Source organism: Camarhynchus parvulus, chromosome 1 (assembly GCF_901933205.1).
Source record: "Camarhynchus parvulus chromosome 1, STF_HiC, whole genome shotgun sequence".
Taxonomy (NCBI): Eukaryota; Metazoa; Chordata; class Aves; order Passeriformes; family Thraupidae; genus Camarhynchus; species Camarhynchus parvulus.
Window position 1 is genome coordinate 25121535 of NC_044571.1, and position 27588 is coordinate 25149122.

At 45.5% G+C, this 27588-nt stretch overlaps 1 protein-coding gene across 5 annotated transcripts in view; it reads left to right on the forward strand.

Moving 5' to 3' along the window:
• Positions 1 to 9231: 9231 nt before the first annotated feature.
• Positions 9232 to 27588, forward strand: part of ARHGEF7 (Rho guanine nucleotide exchange factor 7) — a 114251-nt gene continuing 95894 nt past the window's right edge. For 3 of the 5 annotated variants that reach the window (XM_030956089.1, XM_030956109.1, XM_030956127.1), the window contains exons 1-2: positions 9232 to 9577; positions 24404 to 24490. In XM_030956089.1, the coding sequence (XP_030811949.1) occupies positions 9413 to 9577; positions 24404 to 24490 (252 nt within the window). In that variant the 5' untranslated portion in view covers positions 9232 to 9412. Of the gene's footprint in view, positions 9578 to 24178; positions 24318 to 24403; positions 24491 to 27588 lie in introns of those variants that run through there. The other 2 variants (XM_030956098.1, XM_030956134.1) reach the window with 2 other exon arrangements.

The window sequence follows — 27588 nt, forward strand, 5'->3', positions numbered from 1 at the left end:
GTGGCATTAAGCTGTGACATTCAAGCCCCAGCAGCACAGCAAAGCAGCATTTGAACACCTCTTGTGTACATTACTTATGTCAGACATCAAAGCAGAAGGCTCACATTTAGATCTGATCCCGCCCATATTATTAAATTTTAAGATTATGTCGATACCGTTGTGAGTTAAACATAAAATACAAATTGGTTACAAAATATTTCTTAATGTTAAACTACCTCAGATTGCTTCAATTGGTGTAATTAGACAGTGAATGTAATTTACATGTTGAGTAGTAGAAAAATTCTTGCTTGTACTAACAAGGATACATTGAACAATGTCTCCAGCAAATTTCCTTCCCTTAATATCCTTTCCTTTTTAAGTTATTGTTTAATTCACTTCCTAATCCTAAATTAGTGCAGGTAGTACTGATTTAGTACTGTTTGTCACTGATGCAGTGTTTGCACATTTTCTTCTGACTGACATACATGATAAGGAGATTTTAATTTCTGAAATGAACAATTACAGACACTACAGTGTTTTGCTGTTGAACTGAATATGCAAATAATTATGAGGAAAATAGGCAATGCTCCCAGGAAACCTCTGGTTTCCAAGTCCAGTCCAATTAGTAAAGAAGGAAGCTTTTTTACACAGCATTTATCATGGTCTGTTTCACTGACCAGATAGAGATTCTTGACAGAGATGGACTGAAAATTCTTCAGGTTGAAAGATAACTAGGTATAGAGTCAATCCATTAAATCGATTACTGATTAATCTAGTACAGGTTTATAAATATCATCACATCAAGACATCACATGAAACATGCTGAAAATACAGAGATCTGAAGTGCTTTGAAGGTGTTCTAGAAAATTCAAGGTAAACACTGAAAATCTTACTTTGTTTAATCAAAAAAAAGAGCTTCTCTTACCTATGCAATGTTGTTTCTTTCTGTAGCAATGTCTGATAAATAGCTGGAACTTCTGGAAATTGACTGAAATGTGTGGCAGCAATGGCTGCAGAGCTGTCTTCAAAATAGGCTTTGTATGAATACAGAAACTCTCCACTGGGAGCATAGAAAACATGGACAAAGAAAAAGGAGACAAAAATTGCAGGCAATCTTCACCCTTTCAACGTTTCATAGTCCAGTTCCTGTGTTTAAAAGCAGGAATATCCTATTACTTGGTTGGAAATATAAGATTTAACACAAGGCCATCAAGTAATGAAAGCCTGATGCTATCCTTATAAGGGGCGTTTTTATATGGGGTAATAATTTCTGTGAGGTTATACCTAGAATCCTAGAATCATGAAATCATTATGGTTGGAAAAGGCCTCCAAGATCATTAAGTCCGAGCTTGGATTGAATACCATCGTGCCCACTAAACTGTATTGTAGAGTGCCATGACTACTTGTTTTTTGAACACTTTTAGGGATGGCGATTCCACCACTTCCCCAGGTAGCCTGTTCCAATTCAGATAGGAAAGGTTGCAAGGAGAATGTGGCAGGGGAGAATATGGCCTATGAGGGCAGACCTTGCAGAGAGTTTGTTTGCTAAATGGTGGTGGCACCTGAGCTTGAGGACTCTAGGAAATTCAGCATGCCAGTGATACTTATTTCTCCTTTCTAATCAGCTCTGGTGTAACTCTATGTGCACCTTGGCTTTTATAACATTGTAGATCTTTAGGATTCAAGCCCTCCAAAAGACTTTGTTTGGTAAGATGCTTGTCAAGTAAATGCTAATTTATCAGAGTATACTTATTAGTTTTATTTGGCCAAAATTAAGAGCACTGAGAGTTATAATTGCTGCCAACAGGACTATAAAAGCCAAGGAAAAATACACAAGATAAATGTCCTTAAACATTGAGAGCTTAAAGAGAAAATGGTAGAGAGCTGAACCAAATAATAATAATCCATATTTGTTTGGTGGCTGTAGTTTTAATCAGCAAAAAAGAAAGTAGCCAGAGGTGCCCAGAGATTCTGGGGCAAAACACAAGATTTCAGCTGTTTCTATCTCTGTATATTCTGTCTGAGCAGCTCCCACAAATGGGCCTCCACCTTCTTCTGGGTACCTGGTGCTAGCACCCCTGAAAACCCTATAGTGTAGGGAGGTGAGGCTCCCATAAGCTAGGTAAACTTTCAGCAGGACTTAGTATTTGGTTTCTTCCAAAAGGAACACTAGAAGACCATCTTATTAGTGACTGAGAGTGTCACAAATAAATCTGAACTGATGATGATACAAAGGTCTAAAAGCTAAATTAACATAACACAACATAACATATATCATATATCATATCATATATAATATCATATAATATATCATTACGGGCTGGAAGAGTGCAGATGCTAACTGTAAGGCAGATGGTGCAATTTATTGACTGTAACATTTATTGACTGTAACATTTGTTGCTCAATCATTAGAAGGCTTCTAGTGCCTTGGCCCTTCAGTACCTCCTGCATAGGAAACAGCCATAGTCAACAAATAGTACTGTAGGACTAAAAATAACAGCTCCATCGGCTCCCATGGTCTCTTGCAGTAGTGGTGCAGAGAGCTCTTGAAAGCCTGATGGAGCCATAGATGTTCTGCTGTGTGCCAGACGGGGGCTCTGGCCCAGTGCCAGAGGAGCAGGCTCCCAAACCCTCCCCTGAGCATGCCCTGCTGTCAGCGACAGCAAGTGCAACCCCCACACCCAGAAAAGCACAAGGGTGACCCGGCAGATGGTGACACTTGCTGTCCTACAGGGAGACAGCAATTTCCCCTGTGAATGGGACTAATCCAGTTTTACAGCTTTAGCAAATGTATCCAGTATGTTGACCACTCTTATTCACCACTGTGAATAAGAATCCTCTTGCAAACTTCACCAGCCAACCAATCCCATGACTATCAGTTCTCCTTCTCTTTACCTGAGCCAAGTGTGGAAATCTTGTCATAAATACACTGATGGAAGAGCTGTATATTTTGATGCTCCTGCTCGATGCATTGACTAAGATCTTCTATCATCCTGCCTTCTCTTCCTCTGTCTCATTCCCTATGCTGCCCTTCCATCTGCCCACACTTCAAAAATGTCTTCAAAACTGTCTGTCTACTGCTGAAGACTTTGGAGTAAAGTGGAGAACAGGCAGTGGAGTGGCAGGATACTACTTCACTCTGGTAATTGCTGTATGTTTAAAAACAAAAGAGGCATAGATACATAGCAAACTTTCATATGATTGAAAAATTTGAATACAAAAGGGCTGTAAAATAAAATCCAAGGGTTACTATGTGTAGCTTCTGACTCTGTGAGCCTATATCTCAGAGAAGAGGGTTTTCTTCCATTAACCTAGTTCACTAAGTGCATTTTCCAAGCAGCAATGAACGGGTGTCATTAGCATTCACTCAGAGTGAGAGAATGGCTTTGACTGTGGTTCTGCTTATTTGACTTCTCTCACTAAACTTATCCATCATGATGAATGCTTGGCCCACTTTGATTCTGGTAGGAGTAATGCACAGTCTGCTGGGGAACGGAGCCTGGGTGATGTCCAGTCCCTGCCACTGCAACCCATAGAATCCCTTTAGCCTGCACATTTACACCCTCTAAAAACAGCTGGGTTATTTGCCCTGCTCTTTCTTATCAGCATTGAAAATTTTTATGGCTAGAAGAAACAAATATATTTTACTGATTTCCAGCACAAATTTATTCAGGAACTGTTTATATCCGTTTGCTCTTGTGCTAGCATTGTCCTGAAACTTAGATAGCTGCATGCCTATCTGTGATATTTACCCACTGGTGTATTTATAGCTGGCCCTCCTGTACCCTTTCTCAGGCTTTGTTTCACCAGGGCAAACAAGCTGAGTTCCCATAAGATCACTGTCAGTCTTCTAATGACTCTATTGCCGTGTGATTTAATTTTTCCAGAGAACAAGTGTCCAAGTTTCTGTGCTATAATCCAAATGAGTTTCTACTGGTGACTCAGTAACACTCTTACATTTACTCTGCCCAAAATTCTTCATCAGATACAATTTAGAATCCAATTTGCTTTTTTTTATGGATAGTCATGTCAGTCCCCTGTGATCAGAGCTCTTTGCAAATTGTGGAGCTTGCTGTTTAAAAATGTCATAGATTCATCAACTTTAAGGGAGCTGTGACAACTTCCACCAGCTGGGGATCTGCATCTGATATTTCAGCTTGCAGGACACAGCTTTCTCTGCGTCTGGCCTGAAATGGTGGAGCTCACTGCCAACTCCCCTCCCCCAAGTCCTTCCACAGGGGAACCACTGATTTGCTTCTGTCCAGCCTGCAGTGTTAAAAAAGCACATATTCCAACTCATGCTAACAAAATACAGGGCAGAATTTGAAGAATACTGTTCATTCATTATGCATTTGTTTAAAAACATCCAAGAATCTCAGCTCCTTTTTTTGTTTGTTCAAATTCAAAACATTTTCATTCATGTCAGTAATTTTGATTTCTTGCTGCTTAATTCTTGTCCTTCATTTTTTTCTCAGACCTTATTAAATGTGAATAAAGCTTTTGAAATGGCAATTAAAACAAGTTTCTTCCTGTGGAGACAGCCTAAGTGTGACTGTGCTGCTGCCTATTGTCCTGCTTCATTTCTTCCTTTTTCAGGTCTATCCTTCATCTTCCATCATCTGTGATTTAGACTAAGCCCTTTGTGGCAAGGACCTTCATTTTATATTCATCTCTGCCAAAAGCAGAAACACTTACTGGTTTCTGAAAGTATAAAGAATGTAGTGGATCAATGCCATTATCCTGAACTGCACTTAGAAGACAAAGGCAGCTCTTGAAGTGATGCTCTCAGGAGTGCAGAAGCAGAGCTACATTTTGGGCTACTGCAGGCTTGCCAGAGGACTCTCTGTATGTTTCCACCTAAAGATCATAGCCAGGGTAAAAGCTACAAAAGCATGAGTGACTGTAATAAATCTTGTAACACAGGATTGCCTCATCAAATCAAGCAAATGCTAACAAAAAATTTGACTGCTAGGATTAAGATAGCCAAAGACTTGGCAGAGATTGGACTCTAAGTTCAATCGGAGCATAGTGTCAATAGTTTGCATTGATTTAAAATAAAGACATGATGACAGTATTTCTGCTTTTGGGTAGGCCCTAAAGGCACTTGCACAGGAGGCAGTAGGGCAAGTGCACTAGGTCCTTGAGAGACTTGAGATCTGTAATCGGGGGAAATAAATGAGGGACTTTGATCTCCAGGGCATCTCTCCCCCAGCTAAAAGCTCTCATGATGCTAAGCACCCCTGTTTTCCCTCAAATTCTGCAACAGGTACCTGCAGCCTCCATGAAAGAAAGTGGTTTTAAAGCATCTTTTTTCTTTGGATTTTAGTGGGTTTTTTTTTGTTGGGTTTTTTGTTTGTTTGGTTGGTTTTTTTTTTTTGTTGTTGTTGTTTTGGTTTGGTTTGGTTTTTTTTTTTTTAATTTTGTTTTGTTTTGTTTTTGGGGATGGTTTGGACACTGGTGTATTCAACACACTGCATTCTGTTATGCCTGTTTGAGAGGCCCAAGCCTGCCTGGGCACCCATGGTGCTGCCCTGGAGCTGAGCAGGGCAGTCCTGAGCATCATGCTGTTGTCACCCTTGGTCAAACATCTGCTCTCAGAGTCCTGGATTTGTGTTTCTGCATCAGCACTTTAGCTGCTCTCTGTATGGTACTCATTTATTCAGGACAAAAAACTTTTCATCTGCCTATTAAAATACTTTGCAACTTGGAAGATAATGAAATAATTTGCTCTCTATTGTGTTTTTTGTTGTTTTGTTGTTTTTTTTTTTAATTCATTGAGGCTTGTTCCACTACCACACAGCTCATTGGTCTGCCATCCCAAATTCACCAACACAATCTTTGGTGTATGGGTTTCAACTGACCCCTTCAGCTGACAGGTAGTCAATCAACAGCAGAGAGCTGGTGATGTTGAACTCGTGATAGCTGTTTTCAGGAACTGCAAAAGACTAGCTCCTCTATAAGCCTCAAGATTCTTTTGAAAGGTAGGTTTAAATGGCATGGAAATACATCTCTGGGTTTAACACAGAAGTGTGCTTTGGGTGAGGCTTTTACTACAGAGAGATGTAAACCTCCCTAGGCTAAAATGACAGAGATAATTACGTATAGCATGGGAACCCCAGCACAGCAATTGATCCAGTATGACCTCTATATAGCTAATTACAGATTGTCAAGGCAATTTCTGTTCAAGCTGGACTGATAATTAATTAGTTACCTGCACATTGAAATCCTGACCTTGGCCTGGCACAGGGAAAACAGCGACTTGTGTATCTGGCCAAAGCATCTCATTGCTGCCCAGGGGCAGGGAGACAAGGCATTAACAGCTGAAGATGGAAAACGGCAAATGGAAGGCCAAAATGAAAGAGTAGCTTTCTTCACCTGCTCTTTCCTTCCTCTCCTGCTCTCCCTCCTCCAAAACCAATTGTTCAGGCTAAAAGAATAAACAAAATCCACAGAAGTATAATCGTCTTTTGGAGACTTTCAGTTAAATTCATACCACAGAACAGAGGAAGATCTCTACTGATAACTTTTTGGTCAAATTGCAAACTGGCAATTTATTCCTGCTGTTTTGTCTTTCAACCACTAGCTAATCCATGACAGAAATTTACCTTCTACCTCGTGTCTACCTGGTTTCCTTAGTAACTTCCATAAGAATCTGACAAAAGCTTGGAAAAGACCAAATAAATTGTCAACTGCTTAATCTTTATTTATACAAAATTATGTGCTGTTAAATCTACTAGACCTCTGCCAAAGCTGCCTGATATATTTCAGAGAACATTTATTTCTTTCTTGTTCAAAAGAGGTCCAGGTATTATTAAACTGAGACACCTCTCCACTCCCCCCCCCAAAATATAAGAATCTTTTTGCTTGTGTGAACAGATTTAAGGCCTGGAAGTTACCTGAACCTATATACATGCTTCATATATATCCGTTGTTTATGAGAGCCAGTACTAAAATTACTTTTTCAGCTTTGCTTAAATTTAAAATGTTTTGCAGAAAAAAAGTGGTTAAAAACATCCCTCTATGACAATTTCTGAAAGAATTTAGATTATTTAAATACTATCAAAATGGATGCTTGAATAAAGATGTCATGAGTTTATAATCTAGAAGCAACAGTGGGACCAGAGTCAGAACATAAGAGAATCAGAACATCTTTAATTGTGAAACAAAGGAGTGCAGACTTGCAATAATTGTATGTTTCATTGTTTGTGTTACTTCAAAACTCCCACTGTGGCATGGGCTCCACTTGCCAGATGGTGCAGATGCAGAATATCTCTGTCCTACAAGGCTGTAGTATAAATGGACAGTACTGGGACGTGCAGAAGGAAAGAATAAAACAAGGGAGCTGTGCAGAGAGTTCAGGTGCTTTGCAGTAAATACCTTGTAGGGAAAAGTCTGACAAGAAAGGAAGCCAAGAAGGGAGTGGCATGCTCCTATGTCTTTTGGGCACTTCAAATTTTTTCCTCTGAACATCTGGAAATGGTTTCCTGACCTGTGTCAAGCTTCTTTTAGAAGTCTCCAGGCAATCCATCCAATCTTTCCAATGGCAAAGAATTGCCATGTTTGTGTTCTTCATAGCTGGCAAATCATTGGGTCAGAAGCTGTTGATGAAAATAAATCTGGAAGGGTGTACCGTTAAGTGCAGAACAATGGTGAGGACATAGGTCATGGATGTCAGTCACTGACAACACAGATATTGCTTATAATGAAACCCTTTCTGTTCTGTGTTGTAACATGTTGTTACTTCCATTGCCTTTGGATGGGTTTTCCCACATCATGCTCTCTGCTGTAATCAGCCATGCACTTTTCACGTTGTTCATGTACCCATCACATCTCTCACATGAAAATCTTCCTAAACTAGTGGCCATTTTTTTCTACCATGGACCAGTGCCAGGGATGGCCCCACTTGCTGCTCACCTTGCTTGGGAAGCTATGGGAGAACCCCTGCTGGGGATGCCGAGGTCATAAATGCCCCCATTGACCATTGCTGTGGCATTGTACTTGTTTATCTCATCCTACTTGAGTCCAGGTGGGCATTAATACTGGTAGAGGACAGTCTGCTGCTCTCACCTCGATCAAAAAACAAAGACCAAAAGGAAAAACAAATTTTGGAAGAGGTATCTATCTGAAGTGTCAGAATTTAAGAAAATCTGCACCCATTATGGGTTAGGAGGAGATTGAGTGTTGAAATTAGATTATCTTGTATCAGATTGAAATGCACTTCTGTTTTTCTGGGCTGGCAGGTGGTTTGGGAGGAGATTCTGGGTCAGAAGAACCTACCAGAGCTGCTGCTCAGGGACTGTGATGGTGGTGGACGCAGTGCACCAGGCTGGAAGCAGAACAGCAGAGATGAGTTTGGGTTGGCATTATTCTCTCTGCCTCTGCCTTGGAGGCGTTTTGCCCCTCGAGGGGGTCAGATGGGGTGAGAAGGGAAAGGAGGGGCTATGCTGGTATCGCCTCTCCTGGCGTGTGTGCTGCACCAGGGAGGCTGATTGCAACAGAAGAACCCCGGGAGCCCACACCAGCCATCTCCTAACAAAAAAATACTGATTGCTCATAGAGCCCTGTCCAAGCAAAGCCTTGAGGAATGGTTTATGTCAGAATAAAAGGCACAGGAAGGCTCTGTTTCAGGTTAGCCTTCAGAGTACTTCTGAGTGTTGGCGCTGGCTTCCCAGGCTGTGCCGCAGCCCATCGGGGTGGAAGCGGGCGGGAGGCTCTCCGGGGTTGGAGCATCCCGGCAGGCGCGTGGCGGGGATGGCGCGCACCGGGGCGAGCCCGCCACCCGGCCGCTGGGCCGGGGTTCCCGAACGGGTTTCCGTGCGCAAGGGAACGACGGGCAAAGGCAGAGATCGCGTTAGTGCGGCCGGTCGGGCCGGAACCCGCTGCCGGTGCCCCCAGAGGCAGATGGTCCGAAACCGGTCTGCCCGAGCCTGGCGCCGAAGGCTTTGTAGGGGTTCGTTCTCTGCGTGACGGCGCCGTCCGAGGAGGAAAGGAGGGGCCGGCGTATCCCGCAACTTTTCCCCGCGGCCGGCGGCGCCGGCGGCTCCGGCTCCCGCTCCCGCCCCGCTGCGCGCCCGCGGAGGTGCCGACCGCCCGCCAGGGGGCGCGCCGGCCGCCCCTGGGAGCGCGCAGCGGGCGCGGAGCGGTGCGCGGGTCTCCGCGGGCGCGCGGCCCCCGCCCGCCGCCGCTGCCAGTGATGTCATGGGGCGGCGGCGGCCGCGGCGGCGGCGGCGGCGGCGGCGGCGGTGGCGGCGGGGGGGCGGGGAGGAGGCGGCACTGCAGCTGCATGTGTCTGTAGCGGCGGGGCCGGGGCGTCGTCATCTGCATTCACATGGGGGCGGCGCCGCCGGCCTCCGCCTGAAGCCCCCGCCGGGGGAGACACAAAACCCACGCGAGGCGCGGGGCGCCGCGACCCCCGCCCGCCGCCGCCATCGCCATGAATTCGGCGGAGCAGACCGTTACGTGGCTGATCGCCCTGGGAGTGCTGGAGTCGCCCAAAAAGACCATCTCCGACCCCGAGGGCTTCCTTCAGTCCTCCCTGAAGGACGGCGTGGTGCTGTGCCGCCTGCTCGACCGCCTGCTCCCGGGCACCATAGACAAAGTAAGTGCCCGGCGGCCCCCGCCCCGCAGCCCTTTGTGCGGCCGGGCCCGCCGCCCCGGCCCCGCCCGCGCCGCTCCCCGCGCCGGAGGGGGGACCCCGGGCCCGGGGAGGGCGGCGAGGGGCGCGGGGGGCGGAGCGGGGCCGCTCCCCCTCGGGGGCCGGGGGAGAGCGGGGAGCGGCGGCCGGGCTGGAGGGGCTTCCCCCCTGAGGGGCCACTGTTGTGCAAGTGTTGTACAAACGCTCCGCTCGCCAAAGCGGAGTCCCGGCTGTGCACGGGAGATGCATTCGTTTTGGGGGGTGCACTATGGACCCTTCCTTGCGTGCCACGAGCCGGCTGCAAACTTATCTACGCAACTGCTGGAACAGCCGGTGCCTCACCTCGCTGGGGAGGTGATTCAGCTCATCCCTTCCAGCCTCTGAAGGACATTTTAGCGTTTGATGCTTAGTTTTCTTGAAGGCTGTTTTAGCGTTATTTGGGTCCTTTACTGTTCGGTAGTCTGTGGAAAAAAATCTCATCCTTTTTTTGGCGGGGGGGCTGAAAAAACGCGTTACAGCTCTAGTTTGCATTGTGTTTGAAGAAAATGTACTCTGTCAGGTAACTTTTATGTGTTCTGTGTATGTACGTAATTCCTGTCATAGCTCAGCCAGAGGGAGAGGGGTTTGGTTGTGCCTCAAAACTTGGGACAGTTCCGTTGTCTCACCTGATGTTCAATAATGTAGTGCACACAGAGATCCACGTATTGGCAAAAAACTTTCCTCGTTTGCCAGTCTAAGGTAGTGAAGAGAAGATTGATGAAGGTCATCTGCTATGATGATGGGATGACTCCTTGCTTGAAAATAACACCATATTTTTCACCTTTTGCAGTTGGCAGAGCACTCCACTCACGAGAGCCCGCTGACAGTGGGCTTTTGTTACCTTTTGTGGCTCTATTTCAAGCAGTTCTCAGACCCACAAAGTTGTAACCAGTGCCTTGAGCTCAGCAGGACACTGGTCTGGGCTGTCCCCCTTGGTTCTTCAGTTTGCCACCTGCTGGGGTTGTTACTGTTTTGTGTTGTACTGTAGCGTGGAGGTCTTGGCTCTGGACTGGAGTCCCATTCTGCAGATGTAGTAGATCATTTCTGCCTCCCGAATTCGCAGGTACTTTGGGAGGTGGTGTGGGGATATGGAAACCTCACAGGAGCCCGCCGTGCTATTGGCGGGCGATGGAAATGATGAGAGCGGGCACAGTGTGTGGGTAACTCAGGGACAACCATGGTGGCATGGGGCTAGCTGGGACAGCTGAAGCCCCTGCCACTGCTGCTGCCAGCTTTCCCCACTACCATTTCCCCCTAAGTGGCTGTTCAGGCAGTAGAGCTGAAGAGGATGTCGCTGCTCCCAAGGGGCTGCAGCTTTGTGGGGGTGGTACGTGAGGTGCAAACTGCTGTCTAGTGCACTGGGCTGCGAAGTGGGGCTCCAGAGCAGGTAAATGTCCTGTTCTGCCATCAGGTAAATGCCCTGTTCTGCCATCTGGGGTGACATGTGTGATGTGGGGCTGGGGGTAAATGGGGGCTCCTCTGCCTAACTATCTGCTGGCTCTGACAGGCTCCGCCCATGCCTCCTTGTCCCCAGGCTCTTTTGCCTGGTGGCACCAAGCCCGAGGAGGGTTTTGGCAGCCTTTCCCACACTGCTGCTCCAGGCACACTCCCTGAGCACCTCTTGGGCTTTGGGTTCTGAGCTTTAGGGCAGGAAAGGTCTTTTCCACTTGTGTAGATGTCAAGCCTAGTAAAATGGGGTCCTGCACTCAATCTGGGAAAGAGGTTCTACCAAAAAACAAAATAAACAAAAAAGCATAACAGAAATAAGTGTTAAAAGAGTGTTTCCCAACTTAATGTGCTTCTCTGTTACAGTACAGTTTGGGACAGCTTGGTCATTGAATGAAAGACTCTCTTTTCATCTCAGAGGAGCAAACACCCCTCATGTTCAGGCAGGGGTCCCATATGCAAAGGAGGGTTGGCAGCACCCATATGCAGAGGAGGGTTGGCAGAGGCACACAGCTCCCCACAGCCAGCAAGGACACCAGCCTGAGTGCGAGGAGCTGTCAGCGGAACTCACCGTGCAGCAGTGTGGGGTTTGCAGTGGGCTGAGATGGCAGCAGGGCAGCAGGAACGCTGGCGCCTCGCAGCCTCCCAGCCCTGAGCTCGCCCCGCGTTCAGCAGGGTGCTGGGACAGGAGTCCCTGCTGACCCTCGGTGTCTTCTCTGGCTCTGACTTAGTTGCAAGTCTGGGGAGAAATAGTCCTTTTAATTTTTTTTTAGGGAGATCTTTGGTTTTGTGAGGGTAACTGCTCATTTCCATGGGCCATTCAGAAAGCACTTTCTAATTCATAGATGTCTCTCAAACTCATTTTTTCATCTAACTTTGTAAATATTTTTTCTATAGACTCAGAATTTATACTCCATACCTCTTTCATGTTCTCATCTATGTTATGTCTGAGCTGTTTCCGTGTTACTTTGTTCTCTTTGTTTGTTAGTAAACAGGTATAAAATTTACATCCTTTACTGCGCCATGGTATTTTTTTCAAGTCTTTTTGGCTACTACTTTTTGTTACTTTTTTTATACTGAGTGCATTTAAAATGTGAGCCTTTTTATTCCTTATTTGCCCTGAAGGTCTCTAGTTTAAACTGGACATTTTTGAAGTTTAAAAGATACAAGGATGTCCCACAGATGTAGACTGGTTCAGTTCTTAAAATCATTTGAGATCATAACTTTCTATAAATATCTGACATCAGCAGACACTTTGAAGACTTACAGAGCTCATTTTTCTGTAAATACAAAATAGTAACTAAAACCAAAGAGAACATTTTAAAAAATTACAAAATATAAATATGAAGGAATGTTTATCAGCTTGGGGTGCTTTTAAAGATGTTTTCTAGAAAATGTTATAAATGTATTTCTTTCTTTCAAAAACAGATTAGAAAGAGGATTCAATATATGCAGGAATGTAGTAATACATTATTTGGCATTTTGTGCTTTTTAAAGCCTCTGGGTACCCTGAGAGTAATTAGCAGGAGATTTTTAATAAATAAGGATTGTGCGACCATAAAAGGAATCAAGCACTTGAAGGTCAAAGAACAGAATTTTCATAAGTCGATAAAACAAATTAGTGGGTTTCAAGGCTGGTTAGTATATTCTTTCTTTAGATTGCTGTGTATTTGTATACCAGCATTGCACAGAGCAACCTACAGAGCTTCTTGCCAGGAAGTTTTGGCTGAATTTGTTTACATTACAATCATATTCTATCTTGAACAGGAAAGGACAGATATTAAATTGACTAGATTTCTCTAAGTCAGAATGAAAATACCTTGAAAAGTAATGTTGTTACAGACTGTTCCTTATTTTTGGGCTCACATTTTATGTCATAATCATTCCTTTGCATTTTGAAAGAGACCATGACAGGGTAAAACAAAATAGTTGGGTTAGGCAGTGTGATGGTGCTGCACAATAAGCTTGTCCTGAACACAGGAAATGAACAAAAGTGAGGGCAATTATTAAAAAAAAAAACAACCAATGCAAAATCAACAAAACCGAGAACAGCTTCTTCCCCCACCCTGTCCAAACCCAGCTGTCTTAGTTTTTTAAAGCATGGAGATCTATGCTGAAACGTAGTTAGTTGATTTGCTCCAAAAGATAGGGAATTGCTGAATTTAAGTAATTTGAATTAAAAAAGCCATAATTTCAAGTTAGAGTGTTTCAGCCTTGTGTGGTAAAACTGAATTACTTTGATGGCAGGGAAGGGATCCCCGTGGAAGCATTGCAGTGCAGTTGTCTGCCGCTTAGATGCTTTTCCTCTCAGAGATCATTTTCCAAACAGATTCCTCCATCGCAGACCAGTTTGACCCACTTTCAACGTTGTAAACAGAGATCAGAATTGGAGCGGGAATTTTCCTTGTCATATGAGGCTTCGCGCTCCATTAAGTTTTGTTTGTACTTTTTATTTTTGGTCAGCTGTTCGACAGAAAGCGTCGTTTTGAGGACAGCTTTGTTCTTTTTTTGGGGAAAACGCAGAAGACGCATCGGGCAATGTGATGCAGCAGCCATTTGACACCCCGTGGTGCCCCCCCTCCGCCAGGGGCTCCTGCAGGGCACGGCCGCGGCTGGCTCGGCGCTCGGAGCCGGGGCATGGAGCGAGCGGGCTGGGCGGCTGGGGCTCCCCTCCGTCCAATGGACCATGCCCAGGCGGTGCACCGAGCGTAGGACTGAGCAAGGCAGGAGCTGCTCTGCTGCGCGGGGGAGGCTGAGCCAAAACACAGCCGCTTCCTCTGGCTGCTCCCGCGGCGCTGAGGTGGGAGACGGGCGGCACAGCCCCGGGAAAACACACACAGCTCTCTCTCCTGCTGGATGAGGCTTGGTGCATGGCCGAAAGGAAACGTCATCCCTATTCCCTGTGGAGGATTGGGTACCGGCGTTGACATTAATTTGGTTATTAATTGGGGTAGTGCCAGAGCTGATGGCAGCAAAGATTAGGATCTTTGTACAAATACATCATACATCTGTACGATTCTCTTTTTAATGAGAGAGGTCTTTGGCTAAATGAGGCATTCTGAATTGTAATTTAGGAATAAATTAACCCTTTGTGATTCACAAGGCAAATGAATTGTTGTGTATGAGCACAAGCACTGAGGGTTTGGGGCTGCCACATGTGGCAGCCATGTCACCAGCCTTGTCCCCGCGATGAGCATGTGCCCCTAGGCTCGGGCAAAGGGGATAGATTTATGCTCACTTATCTCTTATTTCACACGTAATATCAGGGCTAAGTATACTTCTCTCCTGTTGTGACAAGGTGTGACCTGAACATGATATTTCACGTGTTGCAAAGGAAGAAGAAAGGAAAGGTGTTTTGGGCCCAGAGTTAATAACAAGTGACAATTTTTGTAGCCCAGTATATTTGCAGAGGGTGCAATGCTGGTTGGGAGCTGAATGTGGAGCCCAGACAGAGCTTGAGAACATCCCACCAGCAGTGCAGACATTACTCCTAAGGTGGAAATTTCCAAGTGCTATTTGGCCCTGAGCAACCAATATTTTGGAAGTTCTTCTGGCAGGATGTTGTCACCCTGAAGCCTTGGTGAGGCTGTTTGGGTCTGCCTGGCTGACCCCAAAGGCTGTTGTGCCTTTGCTCACTGAAATCTGTTGGGAAGGTATTGTGGCTGCTATGTGCAGCAGCAGCAGAAGGTCATCACAGGACAGGAAGCAAAATCTGCATTTCAATGTGCATATGCTCCCTTCCTTCAGCAAGAGTCCTCTCAGGGAGATTATTGTGCTTCTGGCAAGAATAATCCATGCTGGACAGGTGTGCCTGCCGTGGCTGCGTGCTCGAGGAACGCTGGTGTATGAGCACTGCTGCTCCAGGGGGGAAGCACTGCAAGGATGAGCTGAGAGCCTGGGGAAAAGTTATCCCAAACAAAGTCATTAGAGTGCCTTTTCCCTGAATACATGCTGTTCTCATCAGTGATACTGTGAGCTTTGTAGGATTCTTTGGTCCTGTTACAGACCTGTCATTGACCGTGCTACTCCTACTGCCTTGTGAGAGCAGGGATGCAGGAATGCTTTGAAGGAGAGTGCCCTTGCTTTTCCTGTCTATGTACTGGCTCTGAATTCTGGCAACTGGGGTATTATCCAAAGAAATATGGTCTGCCTTGCTCATTGAGGAAGCAGAGGACTTGTATCTATGTGCACTGCTTTTTTCCCTGAAAAACCAGATCCTGTTAGTGCATAAAGATCTGGACTGAGTTAAATAAGGGTGTGCTAGATCCTGAGAAGAAGGGGCAATTAAGGAAACTGTCGGTGATCAAATTGTTTTTTCTGAGAAAATATGGAAAAATAATGTAGTTTTGCTCCTCTTACTCTCATTAATGCCTTTTCCACAGTTTTAATATGCATTCTTTCTATGCCTGTACATAATATGGACAACAAAAACGTTAGCCCTCAGGTGCCCTACTGCTACCCAGGCTATCCTCCAAATACTGTGTGTGTGTGGAGAAAAGGAAGCACTGTGGGGATGGCACCAGCACGCTCCCCTCTGGTTACACTGCATGCTAGTAGCTGATGGCACCACATTGTTTAGCTGAAAATGTTTAAGATTGTAATTCCAGCCTTAGAAAATGGGAAGTCTGGCTTTAAAATTGAAGTTTGCAGACTAGGTATGTATGTAAGTGTATTTATACATATACAGACATATATATTTATATATATATTATATATGGTATGCATATATATTATTAAAATCTGGCTATGAATCACTGAAGGGAATTTAATATACATCTTCCTTAAATAAAAATTTAAATTAATTGTTATCCAGTGGCTGTGATTTGAAGAGCTGTAACTTTAAAACATTTGAAGCATGACAGGGTTTGCAAAAATACTGTGGGCTGGCAGCATGGAAGCTGTGTCTTGCACTTTGGCTGGCTGAGCTTTACTCCCTGATCCTCAGCCAGAGTGACACTTCTGCTCTCTCCCTTACTTTGCTGCCTAGAGCAAAGCCATTTTCTCTCCACATCTCTCAGTATGATGTTGTTGCTGCCATTACCCACCACCAGAGTCACAGAACCATAGAATGGTTTGAGTTGTAGGGACTTAAAGATCATCTAGTTCCAACACCCCTGCCATGGGACACTTTCCACTGGACCAGGTTGCTCAAAACCCCATCCAGCCTGGCCTTGAACACTTCCAGGGATGAGGCACCCATGACTTACCTGGGCAACCTGTTTCAGTGCCTCAGCACTGTAATTGTGGTAGGGACTTGAGTAGGGGTGGCCAGCTTCATCTGCAGGAAATTTCCTTGGTGCCACTCCTCATCACGCATCACTGACACCGTGTGGGCAGAGGCCCCTGTCCCTTCTTGGCCAATGAAACACTGCTTGTTTCATTCTAAGCGCATTTAATACGGGTCTCCATTTTCCTGCTCTGCAGTGAGTGCTATTGGATGATGTTGGCAGCTTGCCCAGAAGAGAATCCATCCGTTCTGTAGGGCTTTGGTACTCCTATGGAATATTTTCATGGGGTGGGGGGAGGGGGAAAGCAGTAAAAATCATATACCCCCCACTGGTGCAGCTGTGCTGTCAGAGAAGTGGTTTTGTTGGCTTTGTTAATGTCATTGGGGGAAGTGGTACTGTTAGACTGGCAGAGGAATTCCCTCTCTGGCATATGTTACATCCACACTGAGGAGCTTTGCCAGCATATCTAGCAGCAGAGCTCTCCCAGTGTAAACAAACCCTGAGTGATTGGACTCCTGAAGCCTGAGCTTGCGCTGCATCAGAACAGCGATGCTCCACAGGAAACACTGCAGGCTTTACGTGACAAGGGGGTCAAAACCCTTCCCCACCAGCCTTCCTTCACAGGGGAACCTCTTTGGTTCAGCTCCTGCCAAGCCCACACCTGGAGCTGCATTTCATCAGGCTTTTTTCACGAGCTGACTTCAGGGAAATGCACATCTTCCTGTTGACAATTAATGCTGGCACCCCTGGAGCTCTGCAGCCTGAGGCTGAGGATGCTGCTTGGGATTGGGGTCAGTTGCATGCTAGCTGATTTCCTCTTTTTCTTTGAAATAGCAAGAAAATAAGCAAAACCGCGGGAATTAGGAATATTAGTTCTTAGCTTTTAGGAAGGAAGGGAAAGCAGATTACAGCTGCAGCTGCAGCCAGACTCTCTTATGTGTGTGTATCACATCCTTCAGGCACACTCCCGTGCATGTGCTCTGGTAGGGCTCCTGCTTAACTCAGGCCACAGCAGGGGGGGCTTCGAGGCTCCTAATAGCAGTTGCAAAGACAGCTTGTAAGTTTTATGTGCATGGCATTCTCATTGTCTTAATGCTGTGCCAACCTATGTTTTCTGTCTGAAATATAAAAATTAGATGGAAACTTGAGATAACAAAAATACCATCAGACTGCCCTGGTGCCTGCCCTTAGACTACAGTGTTTGGATCTTAGGGCTGGGTTAAAACCTGCTTCATGGGAGTCAGTTTATAGACTTCCACAAAATCACAGAATCAATTAGGTTGGAAAAGACCTCTGAGATCACTGAGTCTTTGACTGAACACAACCTTGTTAAGCAGACCTTGGCACTAAGTACCCCATCCAGTCTTACCTTAAACCCCTCTAGGGAAGGTGACTCCACCACCTCCTTGGGCAGCCCATTTCAATGTTTAATCACCCTTTCTGTTAAGAAAAGCCTCCTAGTGTCCCTTCCCTGATGCAACTTGAGTCTATGTACCCTGATGTGAATTTAATCAGGGTCTAAGGGAAGTGGCAAAAGTACTGTACTTCTACTGAAAAAAAAAGTACTGTTTTCCTGAATATTGTTTAATTTAGGTACATATCTGAAAAGATGAACTCAAACAGCTGAATCAGTTTTACAGAGTCATTTTTGGAGGGCAGATTAATGGAAAAAAGAAGCTCTAATTCTTGCATAAGGTCCCATTTATAAAGGCTGCCACAAGACCTGGCTGCCATTTTAACCAAGCTACACATTTCATTTGCAAACTTAGCTGAACTTATATTTTGAGGGCTATTACACTAAAGAACTGAAGCAGCTAAAGCAGAGCATTTGTGCATTTGAATGTAGGTCACTGTTAATGATGGCTAGTCAGGCAGAGGAGCATTTCTGAACATGTGCAGACGAAAAAATCAGAAGAGCTGGAGGAGTCTTCAGCCAACTAAAAGTATTCCTTGTTTTAGATAGCATAGCAAAGTGGAGGTTGAGGGAGCACAGAGTGGTGGCTGATGAGTTGGTTGGCCTGTTGGACAGTAAAGAAGAGGTGGTGGGTTATGTTTGTGTGGCTAAATGTTGGATTGCATTTGCTGGTTTGGAAGGTGGTGGTGTGTGGTCTGAGGTGGAAGAGATGGAAAGATGGAATACAGGGACTGGTGGGGGGATGTAGGATGTAAAGCAGAGGAGTGTCAGATGTGGGGTTAGTCATGCTGATGGCTTTGGAGTGAGGTAATGGGATCTAAGAGCTCCTTCTGTGGCTGTCACCAATAGTGGTGACCAAGGGCAAGAGGTTTGGGAACCTTTATGCTTATTGTTAACAAAAAATGGACACTGACCACTTTTCAGAGAGTTCTTCCAAATGACACGCAAAGTACTCTTGTAAGTCTAGGACATGACTGGAGTTTGGGACACTAAGTAGATTCCTGCTTTTACCTTCTGCTGTGTCTTGATTAACTTGGTGTCTGGATATCCTTTTCAGCAAATAAGAATTTTAGGGCATATCATAAGGCACCTTCCTTCCTCTTTGTATTGTATGCAGAGTCTTGGTGAGTTGTGGAAATGTAAAATTTCAGCACATAAAAAAATTTTAGTGCATGACCTGTTGGAGCTTCCGTCTTTTGCTGGATCTAGCTCTTACCATTTATGTGTCTGTCTGTCTGACTGCCTGCTGCTGTGCTTTCAGAGCATGGGTTCCCTCAAGCCAAAATACAGGTGTGTAGTCCATGCTGACTGCTGTGCAGGTTATTATTGAAAAGTTTGTGGGTTGAAGGTTTTATAGAGTGGGAAAAGTCAGTGCTAAAGAGCTACAGTACTGCAGAAACTGTATCATGCTAAGGTCTGGTGCTCTGTCAAGACACCTGATTTTAAAACAGAGCTGCACTTCGTTGAGAATCCTGATCTATGTTTTTAGTTTGGTTATAGCATCCCACTTATGTGCCATCAGGAAGATGTGCAGTTCTTTAAGTGATTTGGTTCAAGTGCAGAGTGCTCCTTAGTTGGGGATGTGGAAGATGTGATCCTTAGAAGTGCAGCTGTGCCTCCTGCTGTCCTGGGAGGAGCAGGGGACTCCCATCTGCAGTCCTGTCAGCCCAACTGCTCACTGACTGTGGAGGAAGTGCTGCACCTGCCGTTGGTCCCTAGCAGTGGCTGTCCTCCTGTGTAACTGTGTAGCCACTCTTTCTTTTCCATCCTCACAATCCCCAGGGGATTTGTGCCTCACAAATTTGCGCCTCACACTGGCAATTTGTGAGGGCCAGTGGTCTGGGGCAGAGCAGGAAACCTAAATGCCCAAAGGGATGGGCCCTGCTGGGCATGGGTGCAGGTGCAGGCAGGAGGCTGCAGCCGGGAGGGCTGGCAGGGAAGGAACCGGCAGGAGGTGTTGCACAGTTAATCTCCCGCAGCTTCACCACCCAGGCTGGTCTGAGAATGGCCAGGCTTCCTCCTCATGGTGCTTTTAATCTCATTTTTGTCCCTGAACACAAACCCTGGCAACAAATCCCAGCCTGTAGTGCTTGTGCAGAAGGTGTTTGCCCCGCTGGAAGATCAGTTGCCCTTGACCAGTCAAAGGGGTTGGAAGCAAGGGAAACACAGCTGCTGTGGGACTGAATGTGATCAATAAGAGCCTTTTGTTAGCTTTGCTGCATTGTGCAATTATGGTATTTTTACTGGTTAGATTGCGGTAATGCTCTGTGTGTACAAGGTGCTCTGAAACATGGAGAGAGAACTGTTCTGTGCTGCGAGGGGAATCTGATATAAAAGGGTCCAGGCAGGATGAACAGGATTTCCCTCTCTTTAAGGGCTCAGTCTTTGAACTTCAGGTTGAGCAGCCATACACCTGAATAGGATGTTTTTAAGTGTCTGCTGAACTTGGCTACTAGTTTGCAGCTAGGTTACATTTTCTATTCATTTCTGCTTTCTAGTTACTGAGATAGGCTTCTTACATAGTAAACCATGTTGTACTTTTTATATGTTGTGCTAGATAAATGATTGATGTAACTTGCATGTAGGAACTGTGTTCTTGCTGACTCTACCTAGTAGATTCCAGTTTCTATATAAAGGCCTTGTACACTTCTTGTTCTGTGACCCAGTTTGTCAAGTTGTTCAGCAGTGAATGCAAGTAAACAGCTGATTTCCCATATATATAGATGAAGATGTCTCCTACTTTTTATTAATGTCTCATGTTAACTTGAGATTGCAATCAAAGAACTGTGGGTTTGCTTGGGTTTTAAAAAAATTTTTATTTATTCATTATTATACACATTCCTTGCTTATTTTCTTCATATAATTTCCCTGTCCGAATGAACTAATAGTAGCCTTTTTCATTTTTTCTAAGACCACCCCTGTCATACATTTTCCTGATGCAGCCTCTCTGCATTGCCCTTTCTTATTCACCTGTTATGTTGTTTAAAACCATAGATTTAAACTGATCTAAAGGGATGTAATATTTAGCTAGGTACCATCTATTTGCATTGCACATTGTTCTTCACCTTTTCTGCATGATGAGAAATGTACTCTGCTCCTTGATAGCCACAGTGCATCACATAAGTGTCTTCATTGAACTAGCTGTGGTATCTAGCACTGCTTCCCAAGAGATTAAATCTTAATCAGAACCTGTCCCTGAACCACAAAGAAGTGGTTTAAACAGTGGCTGCTCTGCATATTACCTTCCTCTCATCTCTGGATTCCACTGTGGCACCCTGGTCCCTAATTAAGAATCTGTCATGCCCCTCTGGAATCCCTGTCTTTTCTAATTACTATTAACCTTTTTTATTTGTATTACCAGAGCACACAGAAGTTCCAGTTGGACACTGAGGCCTCTTTGTACTAAGAGCTGTGTATACATATAAGAAGTAGACAACCCCCATTAATGAACTAATGGTGTTGGTCTATGATAGGAAAAGGATGAAGCAAATACTGGAGAGGAAAATACATAACCTCTTTATTTCACTGGCTTTATGGTACATGCAACCTACTTTTTATTAAGCAAAGAAATTTGGGAATATGACCCCACTTTTATTTATCCTTTGTCTCTGTACAGATTAGCTGTCTTTCAGGTGGACTAGGGCTTACCTGCCTGTGGTCTGCTTGCATGATGTTCTGGTGGATTTTGAATAGTCTGTGAGGCTATAAATGTGATCTGTGTGAGAGGTCATGCTCCTGAGCTTCCTGTAACTATAAAGGATATCATGTACCATATGTGTGATTTTATCATGGGCCTAGCCCACATAACTGCACTTCAACATTCTGTCACAGGGCTGGTTTTGTTCTTCAGGTCCCTTACTCTGTTTCTCAGCTGTCTGTAGGAGAAGGCTACCAAAATCACGTTAAGATTTTCCAGGTAAATAATGGGTTTGCTTCATTTTATGGGATCATTAATACTTTACATTTCTAGCAGAATGCAAATGCTAAGATATTTTTAAATTCTTTACCCATATGCTTCTGTCTTCTGTTGAATAAAAATGCTTTCAGCCACAGAGCTGAGAAAATGTACCCTGCTTCTTTTATCATTCCAAAGTCTTTTCCCTTGTTTTGAAGGAAAAAATGACATTTCTAAAGATTTACTGTAACTTATTGTTTTGAGGAAAATGATTTTTAACTGAAAACATGCATTAGAGTGCTGGCAGGGCTAAATTCTCAGTGGTGTATTTGGCATGTATTTTAAGCTTCCAGACCTGATAGGGAACAATTTGCTGGGTTTGAGTTATCTTTGCTTGTTGTTTCTTTAATCTTCAATTGGAAATTTTTGCCTTTCTCTAATCATGTCTCTCCTTACCCTCTCCCCTTTCTTTCCCCTAACCCCCCCCCCTTTTTTTTTGCCTCTTTTTTCCAGTTATTGTTCAGTCTTTTATGAATTATGTGCGGGCTCTTATGAGGTGATAGTACACGTCTGGGTTTCTTAAAATTACTGTGAGTTTAATGTGTTGGTGACTTTGGGACATTTTGAGTTAATGTAGATTACAAGACAAGACATTTGCTTCTTTTAAGAGAAACCTGGATTTACTGTGATTTCTTGGGAGACATTATTCGTGTTTGAAGAGCAGAAGTAATGTTAAGGTTTCTCAGAATGAAAAGAGGCCTTGATGAACAAAGTAGATGAAAAAGAAAATGGTGGGTACAAAAAAGAGACAATGAAGTAGCATGTGTAAAAGGAGATAAACCCCAGTTATTATGCTAATAGTTTAAGATAAAACAGTTATAAATTGTAATGATATCATTGTTGTGTGGATATTAAGAACATATAGGATAGAGAATACTAGAAGCATCAACATGGCAAAAATTCCCAGCATCTTATTCTAACAAGGGATGTTGGCATGATAGCTTTAAATTTCTTACTAGAATTAAGAAATAAATTAATAGAGTAATCAAAAAGTGTTTCAAGCAAGAGATATGAAGGTCATGGTGTTTTCAGGAGGGCTCTATCACCTCTTGTGTCCTTTGAACTTACTGAATTTATCTTTTGGGCTGTAGTCCTTCCGTAGGGCTTCTTTAGGATTCCCTTTATGTTTTAGTGTAGTAAAGAGTTATTCTTAAGCCACAGTGATTTATCATAGTACCCAACAATTTGAGGAGTTTGGAGGGGTGTGTGTACGTGTTCTTTTCTTGAGGAAAGGAAGATTCTTCAACTCATATTGTTACCAAATTCCTTGTATTAGAGACTAGTGGCTTTCATTTAAGACTCATCTGAATTTTTTTTAGAAAATGAGAGCAACTTGTGTTTTAAATTTCTTTGTGCCAGGTTCACCCTGTCATGCTGTCACATTTGTTAATTTTTGTGGTATCAAAAATTACCTCTGTGGTAATAATTCTGTATCAAAAAGTGCCTCTGTGGGTCAGAGGTATCTTCATGGGAAGGCACTGCCTTGGTTTCAGCTTGACAGAATGTTTGGAGTCAACCTTATGTGAAGTTCCCAGTGCTGTGCAGGTGGATTATGCTGTGAGTTTATGTAACCTTGACACACATGCGTGTAACAAAACCTCCTCGGAGTGTAACGCATGATCAAAGGCCGTGACACTGTGTGTTGCAACACCTCTGTTCCCAGCGGCTTGCCGGTGCACTTCTGTGCTAGGCTTTCCCCTTCTGACAGAGCGAGGCGTCCAGTTTGGGCAATGATTTGTTTGCTAAACTACTTCACAGAAATCAATGAATGCATTGTGAAACGATGCTTATGTGTACACAGAATTTAGTTAAGCTGTGGTAAATTAAGCCACGTCCCTGAAGCTCTTGAGGCAGGCTGCTTTTTCGTGGAAGGGCTACACTTTGCTTTTGGGGTCTCCAGAGGTTGAGCTGAAGGCACCGCGAGTGCGGCTGCAGAGAGCAGACGGCTGCGTTGCCAAAAACTGTCTTAGATTCAGTCAAGGTTTGCCTCTATGTGAACCTGTTTTTCCTCTGGGGTGGGAAGGGGCTGTTTAATAAACCACAGATAAAGGTCATTACACCAGACGCTGAAATTGGTAGATTATTAACCCTGCGTGCTGGTATTTTCCGCGGAGGTCTTCGGAGCATTTCTGATATATTTCCTCGTTAGAAAACCGATATCCAAGGGTGGACCGGAGGCAGAACCGACGAGCGCCACGGGCGACACCGGCCACCCGCGGCGTGCGCGTTGTACCCCGGGCTTGTCCCGAGCAGGGGCTGTCCCCGGCTGCCCGCTGGGCGCTCGCCCTGCAGCCAAACCCGTCACGGCACTGGGGTCCGTGCAGCAGCAATTTGAAAAATTCGGGAGCACGGTGCGGCGAGGCCCGCGGCCGCTCCCGCCCGCAGCCGGGGCGGGGCTGGGCAGGGCCGAGCGGGGCCGCGCCTCCCTCCGTCCCTCCCTCCCTCCGCCCGCCCCGCCGGGGCAGAGCCGCCAGCGACCGCGCCTGGCCGGGGCACCCCTGCCCGCGCTCCTGCCCGCCGCCCCCCGCCCTCGCACGCCATTTCCTGTGCTCCGTGTTTACTTCCCGGTTCAAAGCCTCCAGTGGGAGCGATCGGCGCCGCTGCCTGCGGAGGGAGCGGGAGGTGAGGGGAGCGGCGGGGTGGGGGACGCCGCTCCCGTGCGGTCCCATCTCCTCCCCGCGCTGAGCCGCCCGCCTCTTCTCTTGCAGGTGTACCCTGAGCCGCGGACGGAGGGCGAGTGCCTGAGCAACATCCGCGAGTTCCTGCGGGGCTGCGGTGCTTCCCTGCGCCTGGAGGTGAGTCGGGGCCGGGGGCGCCCGGCTCGGTCCCGGGGGCGGGGGGTTTCTCGCCCTCCCTTTGTGCCCGGGGACGCGGCTGACAAGATGGTGGCGGCCGCCCCTCCCCTGGCTGCGGGCCCGGGGGGCTGCGGGGAAGCCGGGGCTGCCGGGGCGCTGCCCGATGCGGCGCGGTGGCGGCCGCGCCCCGGCGCGGACCGTGTGGAAGGAACGCTCGTGGAAGAGAAGGGAAGGGGAAGGGAAGGGCCGCCCGTGGAAGGGCCGCGCCGCTGCTCGGGTAGCTTCGGGCGGGCAGGGCGCGCCCCGTCCCTGTGTCACTGCAGCTACGAGTGCCGGGGACCGGGTTTGCCTGGCCCCGGAGCGCCTAAAACCGCTGCTGTTCCGTCCGAGTGAATTCTCGGTACGTGCACATTGTGTCCGCTTTATTCGTGGAATCGCTTGGAAGCGCAGCGGTCGGCTTAGAGAAATTAAGTTGCCTACAACCGAGCGAAATGCTAATTGCAGAAAATGGCAGGTGCTGTTTCTTCTATTTAAATTTGCGTTACATAAAAGCCCTGCAAACTGCCATCTTTTCCGAACGTGTGTTCGCAGGGTTGCAAATTAGGTTCTCGAATATTGCTGGTATATTTAGCTATAGCAAGTACATACTGCTGTCGAGTTTACTTGATGTTGGCGTGTGGGAAGGAACTGATGAGATTGAAAACAGATTTCAGCTTCTCTGCGTTGGAAAGTGAGAGGTATTGTCATTTCAGTTCTTGGAGACATGGTTTTGGGTGGAAAAATTGGTTTCTGGTGCTTCTGGACTTAATGTAGTGTTGCCTTAATTAATTCGCAGGGTCTTACGGTACCTCTTGTCTTGCCTGTGATTTTGCTAGGCAGTAACTGAATGTCATTAAAAAAGACTCTGCTTTCCTGAGGCCTCTAAACAGTGAGGTGTCATTAGTGAAACAAATGATACTTGCAGGACTTGCCCTTTATCTTAGGTTCCCTCATGGATAAAGATGGAAATTAGGACCGCTTTTAGCACTCCTCTTGTGAGTAAGCCCTTACATTTTTACCTTCATTCCCTTCTCCCTGCCAAATACGTAGAAAATCCCTTAGGATTTGTGTGGAGTAAAACCATATTAAGTTCTGAAATACTCAGAAACCAGGTTCTGGGGTTAACAGTGCATTATGTCAAGCATTCTTTTTGCTTTGGAGCAGCTGTCACACCCATTTGTCTTTTCTAGGGCCACATTGAGCTTTTCATGTTTTGAACATTCATGGATGTGAGCAGATCCAAACTTCAGGTGGTAGACATTAATGAACTGGGGAGGACTGGAGGAGGAGGTACTTCTGATCTCAATCCAGAAATAAATTGAGTGTTTTAAGTGTTAAAGAGAGGGGAAATGGCATTAATAATGTCCCCTCCCCTTTAGTAATCTCCTTTATCAGGTCTCTCACAAAGCTTGAAGTTATTGCAATTGTGACAGGCTGCGAATAGTTACAGTGTTGCAGTTTGGTCTCTAGTTGCAAAAGGCTTTTGTCAGCTCTTTTCCTTGGAGTGATGAGAAAATGAAGAAAAATGATTGAAAGAAAAGATAATTTTGCTCTTGTTCTGAGAGCTTGAATATCTTTGGGAATAGTCAAATTGTTAACCTGGCCTCAGGGGCTTCTCAGCAAGAGTGCCGGAAACACCTTTCTTACGTGGAGGTAACTGGCAGCAGTGGCTTCCAGCTCAGCGTGTTGGAACAGGAATTACTCCCAAGCTACCAGAGAGTTCAGAAGCTGGCAAGAAGGGGCACAAATGCTTGGGCTTATGGAGCTCTTGTGTGTGTATTTATGGTTTGTATGTTGTCTGTTCCCTGTTGTTTTCTCATTAATTTTTCCAAGCCCCTAACTGTGGCCAAAGATGAGAGCAATGGCAACCTGGATTCACCCAGGGAGTAGCTGGCAGGGGCCTCTTGGCCATCCGCTACTCCTGGGCTCTTTCCCCTCCCTCTGTTAACAAGGTGTGAGTCAGCCCTGGAGAATCTGAGCCTTCCTCACCGTGGGAACTGGGGAGATGCCACAGCTCCCCTGTGTGTAATGCTTCCTGAGCCTCAGTCAGGGTGTAGAGATTGCGTTGAGCACAGAGTGTGAGGAGCATCTCTGCAACCGCTTTAGGGGATATTATCAGAGAGGGCAGATGAGCTAACAAGGAGTTAGTGGTGAGTACAAATATTTGACAAAGGGTTAGATGTGTATCTGGTATCTTAAATAATAGAAACATTTGGACAATATGGGTATCAGAGGAAGCTCCAGGGTGGTGTGGGGAGATGTGACATTATTCTGTGCACTAATGTGGTACTTTTCCTAATACGTATTCCACAATGTGGAGATTTTTGTGACTTAAAAGGGTTGTGCTTGAGCCTTACATTGAATGTGAATTGTATGTAGTTGGATCAGATGATTTCTCTCTGTGTGATTTTGTGAGCCTGCTGAAAACATGGTAGTGGTTTGGTTAGCTTAAGATCAGCATTGCACAAGCATTTTTGCTCCCAGATCTGAGCTCATCTTGGAAGCAGTGATGGTGTGTTTTTATGAAGCCATGTCAGAGCTCCTTGCCTTGCTGGAGCTCTGTAGGTCTCCAGTTTAGGGGACTTTGTTATGGCACAATTGAGAATTTGATAAACTGCTGTGGTTAATGGAAAGCTGCATGGCAGTAGATGGCTTCTTAGAGATGCTTTCATCTGTGGATCCCTTTTTAGAGGATGTGATAACTTTGGTTGCTTTCCTACATGTAAAATAAGGGGCAGAGATGAGAAAATCTGTTGGTTTAGAAAAGTGCTGGTGTCTAAAAGTTGTTCTTGTTTTCTTCCTCTTGCTTCCCAGTAAGGTTGGGTTGTTAGAAAGATAATAAAACATTCAGAAAGGGTATTTCAAATTCTAATGAGGAGGATTGCTGTTCCTCAGAGGAAACCAATGGCTCCCTTCCCACACCCCCCAGTATTTTTTAAGTTTTCCATAGAAAAGAGAATACTTAATTTGGAGCTTGCAGCAATCTTTGTACAGCAAAGCATAATTCCAGAAATAACCAGAAGAATGTGCTGCAAGTATTGGGTTTTAAAAATTATTTT